The 8,912-nt window shown below is 33.6% G+C and overlaps 1 protein-coding gene across 1 annotated transcript in view; it reads left to right on the top strand.

Moving 5' to 3' along the window:
- The window catches only part of LOC117120837 (MAM and LDL-receptor class A domain-containing protein 1-like), a 14,740-nt gene that overhangs the window by 3,270 nt on the left and 2,558 nt on the right, over window positions 1–8,912 (top strand). Inside the window, exons 3-16 of the mRNA XM_033265924.1 lie at window positions 215–302; window positions 1,432–1,572; window positions 1,672–1,786; window positions 2,075–2,225; window positions 2,559–2,649; window positions 3,202–3,363; window positions 3,936–4,207; window positions 4,307–4,394; window positions 4,521–4,697; window positions 5,451–5,716; window positions 6,556–6,643; window positions 7,174–7,326; window positions 7,753–8,015; window positions 8,244–8,535. Of these exons, the coding sequence (XP_033121815.1) occupies window positions 215–302; window positions 1,432–1,572; window positions 1,672–1,786; window positions 2,075–2,225; window positions 2,559–2,649; window positions 3,202–3,363; window positions 3,936–4,207; window positions 4,307–4,394; window positions 4,521–4,697; window positions 5,451–5,716; window positions 6,556–6,643; window positions 7,174–7,326; window positions 7,753–8,015; window positions 8,244–8,535 (2,347 nt within the window). The remainder of the gene's footprint in view (window positions 1–214; window positions 303–1,431; window positions 1,573–1,671; window positions 1,787–2,074; window positions 2,226–2,558; window positions 2,650–3,201; window positions 3,364–3,935; window positions 4,208–4,306; window positions 4,395–4,520; window positions 4,698–5,450; window positions 5,717–6,555; window positions 6,644–7,173; window positions 7,327–7,752; window positions 8,016–8,243; window positions 8,536–8,912) is intronic.

Genomic DNA, 8,912 nt, shown 5'->3' with positions numbered 1-8,912 from the left:
ATATACATACAATTTACTTGGTTTAAAAAGACTAAAAAATATAAGCCATATCTAATAGTCCTATGATTGTCAATCTTAATAGAGATACTATGTGCTTATAAAGGTCGCATACTTTGAAGTAGTTCTTGTATATCTTAGCTACAACCACCAAGGAGCAAGAGTGTAATATTTGTAAGATTATCTTGACCTAGACTATTTACCTTATGTTTTACAGATTATATTTGAGGGTACTTTTCAGTCTCCTGTTGAGTCTGTCATGGCAATTGATGACGTAATGCTACAGAGCGGCATATGCAATCAAGGCAATAACTTGATATTTTTATAAGTTTATTTCTTTTGATATCTAAAAGTAGCTCATATAACACTTTCTTTTAATTCAAGTGTGCATCAGTAGGCCTAACCTAAAAAGTTTGTGTTTTATAAAATTTAGTCTTGGTTTATACCATTTTATGACAAAAATACAGATTTATTTTTAAACAAGTGCCTAAATACTTAACATGTGTTAAAATTTTTCAATTTGATACCTTAACAATGGATTTTATAATCTAACCATGGATTTGATAACCATGGATTTCACAAGGCAAAGTACATGAATTACGGTTAGTCAGGGGCGGATCCAGGATTTGAAAAAGGGGAGTTCAAAATGTTTATAAAAGAATCCAAAATGAAAGGGGGGATCCGGGGTTCCTTCCCTAGGAAAATTTTGATTCCTAGATGGCAGGAAATGAGCTTTCCCGACTTCTGAAGTGTCTTTAATGACCATTAAGGTCTTCAAAATTCAAGGTTTTCGACCTCTTGAAAAAGTTCAGGTAATTTTATATCATTCTTTAGGCCTATACATAGGCCTAGAGAAAAAAAAAATCAAATACTTAAGCAATATATTATTATATTCCAACAATATTGAGTAGTTAGGTATGTAGTCTTTCTTCCATGGATCGATGAACCATAGGCCTGAAGAACGCACTTTTGTACATAAATTATTACTACGTCAAACCAAAAATAGTGTGTATAATTTATTTAATTGAACTGGTTAGCCATTAATTTTAGAAGTACTAAAATCATCCTCACCTACCCAGATTTTTATCATTGTGCTTGTTGGTTAACACAACATTTTGGCATAAACATATGGGAAGCAATTTGAAAGCAATGTGTAAGGCATATTAGTTGTCTTCCCTATTTAAGCATATTACATGCCAGTCTTAGTTTCAAGTGTTGCATGTGTAGCCATAGCCTATTGTATGTCAAAGGCAAATAATCTTCTTTCTTAAAAGCTAAAAAGTAATATATTACACATATTATTCATTCCATAATGCTCTGTGACAGTTTATACTATTTGGCTATGGCTGCACCGTTGACCTAGAAATGCATAATTGAGATAAATTGAACGGAAAAACAAGACACAAACGGTAAATAATTTATGTTTCCTTATAGAATTTGTGTGCAATTTCGAAGACTCATTTTGTCTAGAGCAAGTGGTTGGTTTTGATCATTTTAATTGGAAACTTGGTAGTGGGGAAACATCATCCGTGGTTACCGGTCCTCCCGCAGACCATACACTTGGCGACGCGTCAGGTAGGCTATTTCTGTAATATTTTAATATTAAAACATTCAGAAATACTTTTTCTTAGACCATCATGGTACTAATCTATACACTTTCGTATATATAATTAGGCCATTATGCATATATCGAAGCTAGTGCACCTAGAAAGGCCAACGATACGGCAGTAGTAAGGACGCCAATTATTGCACCATCTTCGGATACGGGTCCACAATGTCTTCTGTTTTGGTATCATATGTACGGTCAACATATCGAAACATTAAATGTGTACACAGTGAATAACAGTGGACCAGGTGTATTGGTGTGGACAAAATCTGGTAATAGGGGAAACGTGTGGAGACCAGCCGAAATTGAACTGCGTGAAAGTATGAATTTTCGAGTAAGTCGAAAATTTTCTTTTGTAAGATTATCTTAAAATGTTTTAATACAAATTTGTCTCTTATACACATCTAGATGTGTATAAGAGACAGTTATTGCACCATCTTCGGATACGGGTCCACAATGTCTTCTGTTTTGGTATCATATGTACGGTCAACATATCGAAACATTAAATGTGTACACAGTGAATAACAGTGGACCAGGTGTATTGGTGTGGACAAAATCTGGTAATAGGGGAAACGTGTGGAGACCAGCCGAAATTGAACTGCGTGAAAGTATGAATTTTCGAGTGAGTCGAAAATTTTCTTTTGTGTTGGCATACATTCATTCGGACGTTCGTCGATTCGTTCGTCCGTCCGATCGTTCATACATCCATTTGTTAATATTCTTTTATTCATTTAATCATTCATTCATTGTAATTTGTAGATTACACTAAAGCGGCATTAATATAATTTCGGTTTATGTTGGGTTTTTTGCAAACTAGCTTAATAAAACTGAATTTAGACTGAAGAAAATGTTTTAATACAAATTAAAGAGGTAAAAATAAGCTTATAAACATAACTGTTTCCTAAAAAATCTTCCATTTATTTATATACTTTATTTAATAATCTTCTGCTTTTAGGTAGTGTTCCAAGCTGTACGTGGCAATGGTGTTCGAGGAGATATATCTATCGATGATATAAGTGTTGAATTAAGATCTTGTTATCTTCACGGTAAGATGAATACATTTATGCAAGCATTTATGTTATGGATTTTCATATAAATGTATTTGTAGTGTTAATAAATGAAAGCTGGCAATGGAAGAAGTCGTTTAAATAACATGGTCGTATATTTCATTCCAATAATTATTTCAATTCAAACCGATAGCAAATCATTGCCACTTGCAAATGTTGGTTGGATTCACTTTTAACTGATATAATAATAATAATAATAATAATAATAATAATAATAATAATAATAATAATAATAATAATAATAATAATAGATACAGCATAATATACACATAATATTGATTGTTCCTTGCAGATAGCCATATTGTAAATGGCCATACGGCAGATGCCCGTATATTAGACATGGGTGGGTGAGAAAGGTCCGTTATGCCTGGGTTAGGTCTACATTTAGTTTGTGAAGTTTGCGTAGGTTCCTTACCCGTAGACAAATCTACAATATTTTCCCAGATTTTTTTGCGCTCTAGTAAATTGTACGGGAACAACAATGGCAAATAACGTCTTTTTTCTTTATAATGTTATCACTTCTTTAAAAAGATCTCTCAAGTGTGCCAAGTATATCATGCAGCTTTGAAGAAGTTGAGTTATGTGGCTATGTTCAGGACAAGGATGATGAACTTGACTGGGGTTGGAAAAATGAAGCTACATCTACTCTAGGAACCGGTCCTTCTACTGACCACACGTCGATGGATGGCCTAGGTTAGTCGCAACCTTCATGTGGTTTAATATCTGCAAGGCACATCAGGTCAACTATAAAATTAACATAAGCTTAAAACATATCTATATTCAAAAGCGCCTTTTATTCGTTTATTTGATGTTCGTAACACTTATATTAATCGGGTTTTTTTTCGGTTAGACATAAGACTGAAAATATAATACATTTTACATAAAAATGGTTAGGGACAGTAACCATTAAGAATCAGCTGTCCCTTGAACAAGCAAATTGCAAAGTGCTTACAAACAATTAAATAAGTATATTTTAAATGTTTAATTTCACAATAATACTAGTACAATAATAATAACTACCTGTACAACAGAGCAATAACTATTATCATACAGGCTTAGTATAAACTTACGAATAAAGTTTAGCGTTGACGAAATACCGATAGGCCTAGATTTTAGCAACTTTTCCTAATTTTTCTCTGATCTTCCAATGTTTTTAAAATATCAGGATAAAATATATTGTTTATATAATACCAATATTTCCATTTTATAATAGCGTTAACTGTATTGATATTCCAGCTTAATGAAATGTATTATTTTTCTTTCAGGATTTTATTTGTATGTTACAATGACTAATCAACAAGCGCCGGGAAATACCGCTCGTCTTATATCACCAAAAAGAAGTACCGGGAGGCCTATACCGAAAAAACCGCAGTGCCTGGAGTTTTGGTACCACATGTACGGAGATCGCGTTCAGCAAACATTATCAGTATATTTACAGGATGAAAGTTCAGAAACTAGATTGTTAAGCATTGACGGCAATCATGGTGATTTCTGGCACCGGGCTACGTTGAAGATTACAAAAGAAACAGAATACAGAGTAAATTCTTCTATATTTTCTAAAACATCACTAACATCCAAACAGAGCGCTTTTACTCTGATTATGCCTATCATGAAAATTATTGTTGTGTCTTTTTAGGTAGTATTCGAAGGGACTCTAGGATTCTCAAGATTTGGAGATATAGCGATTGATGACGTCACTCTTACAGACGGAGACTGCGAAATTGGTAAAAATGCATATATTTTCCCTCAAATTCCGCCCAACTTTTTCAAACTTCTAAGTCTTTAGGCTATGGGGAAATCTAAACCATGTTGGGTACGTTAAATAAGCTGGTGTTTGTGTTTTCTTACAGTTGTGACAACACCGTTACCATCACCAGACTCTGTTATGGATATCGATTGTGTATTTGAAAGGCGGGATTTCTGTAACTATACACAAGATATTTACGATGATTTTGACTGGACGCCAGCACGAGCAAACACCCTAATATTCGGGCCTGAATACGACCATACTTTAAAGACATCGTTGGGTAAGCCATACTTGTAGAGCTAACTAACATTTTTTAGTATACAGTAGGATTCTTTATCGTTCCTGGTAGTTAATATAAATATAAATAATAACTAATATTGCAGATCAGTTTTGAAAGGTCGATGGACAGCGGCCGGGCAGTGAATCGACACCGATGGCCGGAATTGACAATCTTTTATAGTAATATTCATCATCATTGAATCTCCAACAAATGTCGCATGATTTATCAGAAACATTTAGCAACACTTCATGGCATTATAAAACATTTTCAATATACCACAAGGTGACCAAATATTTTTGCTCTAATGACCTCTGTTCACAAATATCTTAGCTAGGTCATATGCGTTCAACTTATCATATGTACATGACAGCAATTAACACATTTAGACTTTGTTGGCTAATTGTATTTCTTAGCAATGTCTTATTTCAACGATTTTCACTCATGGTTGTCGAATAACTGATGGAGGTGGGTGGAATCCACTTAAAAGTACCGTATGTGAAGGTAGGACGCGTCCTCTCCTCCCGAAGGACGTGTCTCCCGCCCTCCATTAACTGCGCCCAGCTATTAAACATGGCGCGAGTCAGTGATTCAGTTATGCCCTTAATGTAGATGCAGTGTAATTGGATATAATGTGCAATTATAGTTCTTTGTAATTCTTCTCATAACGGTCTGTTGAAAATTGACGAAACCTCAATATGTTAAGATACAGGTTTGTAAGAAAGTGTTAAAAGCGAAGCTGCTATCCAATCTTAGGTCATTTTATGTACGTTGATCCGTTCTTTCGGAGGTTCGACCAGAAAGCTAGATTGTATTCACCACTTGTCAAGGAAACCACCCAGCCATCTTGCGTTAAATTTTGGGTCTACATGAACGGCGAAGATGCCGACTTCTTCAACGTGTATGCAAAGCAATACTCAGAGCCGTTACCCAATGACCCAAGTTTAGCTGTTTACGGGGATCACGGTAAGAAATGGATTTATGAACAGGTTGAAATAGCGCCATCACAAGAGCCTTTTAATGTAAGTATAACTTTTACTGAATTTTCATAAATACTGTAGATGGCCAATTAAATGTTAAAGATTCTTATTCTTCTTTATTAGTTGAGTTACCGCCTTCATCTTATTGAAGATTATGAGTAAAAGGATTGTTTTAGAAATTATTAGATTAATTAATTAATTAATTAATAGATTTAGTAACTCTGCAATAACGTATATGGCACGCTTGATTGGTTCTTGTTAGTTTTATTTTGTAACTCTTCTCAATATCTTGCATACTTATTATAACCATGGACCTCTTCCTATTGTTCCATGCTGTTACTTATATGTTTGGCTTTCTCACAGTCTTCAATCCTATGTTTTTATTTTGTTATTTTATTGGTTTTGCTGTTTTTACAGTGTTTTATCAAATGTGTTAATGTCAAATTATTAATGTCATATATCCCCTCTTTATTCACTTAAAAAAAAGTTTATAAAATAATAATAAAAAAAATCTTTCTGCCTTTTTAAAAATTATTTCATTAGGTTTCATGTACTGTCTTGTGCTTTTCCATTGTTGCTTGCCTTTTACATTTTCTTGTCTTTTTTGTAATATTTTGTGGATGTTTTGCTGTTTTTAAATTCTTAAACTTTTATGTTGATTGTAATACACTCATATACAGCCTTTTGACTTTTTTATGTTTTATGAATTAATAAAGACCTTGAATATCTAGAACTAGATTTAACCATCATCATCATCATCATCATCATCCTCATCATCATCATCATCATCATTATCATTATCATTATCATCATCATTATCATTATCATCATCATCATTTTGAATATTTTAGGGTCTAACACTGACCATAAATCATTGTCAGGTTGTTTTTGAGGGAGTTCGTGGAACTGGAGTCGTAAGTGTAATTGCAATCGATGACATCGAGTTTTCTCGGATGCCCTGTGAATCATGTAAGTTCTTTGGCATTGTATATAAACCCACACGACACGATATCTACATGAAGGACCAAATGGACAGTCCGATGTTGGGTGAGAGAGCGTGGAAAAGATAGAAAAAACACTAACGCCGAAAGGTGTGAGTGCAAGTGGGCCTAATGCATCAAGAACTTTCAACGGTACAGTTAAAGGTCCCTGCTGTGTATATAGCACAAAATTTTTTAACTGCAGGCTTAATAGGGCAGGTGACTTATCTACACACCATTTGAGCACTTGCTTAGGCACAGGTAAACGATAACTTAAATACTGTATGCTCTGTTAATGTTAGTATCAGTAATATTGGCTTTGGCTCTACTTTCTTGGAAATGTTTAAGGAAATTATCAACATATAATTTGTTTTCATTTCCCACACTGTGTGAAAGAAGTTACAGTCAGTTGAAATAATAATAATAATAATCCTTATCAATATCATCATCATCATTATAAATTATTTTCATTTCCATTATCAGTATCATAAATATTATATTTTCATTATTAATTTGTAGATTTTAGCTGTGATTTTGAATCAGGAATTGATGTGTGTGGGTTTGTTCAAGATAAAGACGGAATCGAAGATGATTTTGATTGGTATTTACAACAGGGCACGAAAGCACCTGAGACTGGACCCACCACTGACCATACCATTGGAGAACAAACAGGTTATCTATTCAATGTGCACCTTCTTTAAGACAGAGTATTAATAAACACCATTATACATAATTATCATAAGGAAATACTCCAAAATCTTTTTGTATGATAAAACACCAAAATTAATAGGACTGAGCGGGTATTACTCCAGCAAATTGAGGCACATTGCCGGCCTATTCACAGAAGTTCTCTAGTGATTGGAACTCAAACTATCATAAGAAACTAAAATATAAGAAATAAAAGAAAAATTTATGAATTATTCAGATGTGATTTCAGTTGTGTCTAAATAATCAAGAGCGGTGTTCACCAGTAGGCAAATTGCCTAAGTAAAGCCTTTGTGTTTGTCCATAAATTTGGAGATCACTATTTAAAATTTATACTAATATTACAATATAACAATTTTATTAACGACGTATTTTTTTAAAAACACAACACAGAACATTACGCTTTAATGGAGGCTTCACAGCCGCAACGACCCGGTTACAAAGCGGTACTACGCACACCTCTTCTTAAAGGTGTTCTGCTACCGACCTGTTTAAAGTTCTTTTATTTTTCGTACGGAGAACAAGTTAGCAGTTTGACAGTTTATAAATCTAACCAGGGCTATAACTTAGAAGAACTGTGGAAGAGCTCTGGTATCAGCGTCAGCAATTGGAAAAGTATAACAATTCAGTTACCAATGTCTTCATCAAGCTATCAGGTAATTAATTATATCCCATAACGTACAATTATGATTGTGGTGTAGAGATTTTTCTAGTTCCACTCTCTGAAAGACTACCCTATTGGCAACTTTATTCACTGCTTAGTTCTATCGATTGTATTGGTAATATTAATTTTGATAAAAGTGCCATTCTTTTAATAGAGAATACAACTAAATCTAAAATCCTAAGAGCCCTAATATAAGTTTTAAAACAAATCTTTTCAATAGGTGTATTTTGAGGGACAGATCGGAAAACATTTTCAGGGAGATATAGCTATCGATGACGTCATCATATTTCAAGGATATTGCGTTGACATCACGGCCACAACTTCGGAAAATGAATCTACAAAAAATCCATTATCTACTAACCGTCGCACGAACCAGCATTACCAAACATCTGCCTTTGCATGTGATTTTCAAGTAGATATCACAGCGTGCGATTTAAGACAGTCTACGCGAGATAATTTCGATTGGGTATATTATGACTTACATGAGTTCCAAGGAATGCCTGGATTAGAAGGCACGTTTCTAGCTAAACATACGTTTTATAGTTTATGGAGAGCCAAATTGTGATTTAATCGCAAATAGAGATGTGATTAGTTAAACAGAGTTAATGCATATCTTAGTTTTACATAAAGATATTTATTTAATATATACCATATACATACATAAATATATGTATTATATATATTATATATATAATAAATATATATATATATATATATACGGTATGTATATAAATCAAGAGAGCCGTTAACACTGATAGAGATGTCTTAGTTAAACAGAGATAATGAATATCTTAGTTTTACATAGAGATATTTATTTAATATATACCGTATACATACATACATATATCTGTCTCTTATACCCATCTAGATGTGCATAAGAGAAAGCAAC

This window comes from Anneissia japonica, unplaced genomic scaffold (assembly GCF_011630105.1).
Source record: "Anneissia japonica isolate Jap-2015-1 unplaced genomic scaffold, ASM1163010v1 scaffold287965_len1858130_cov191, whole genome shotgun sequence".
In the NCBI taxonomy this organism is placed as follows: domain Eukaryota; kingdom Metazoa; phylum Echinodermata; class Crinoidea; order Comatulida; family Comatulidae; genus Anneissia; species Anneissia japonica.
This window is presented reverse-complemented; position numbering and strand designations above follow the sequence as displayed.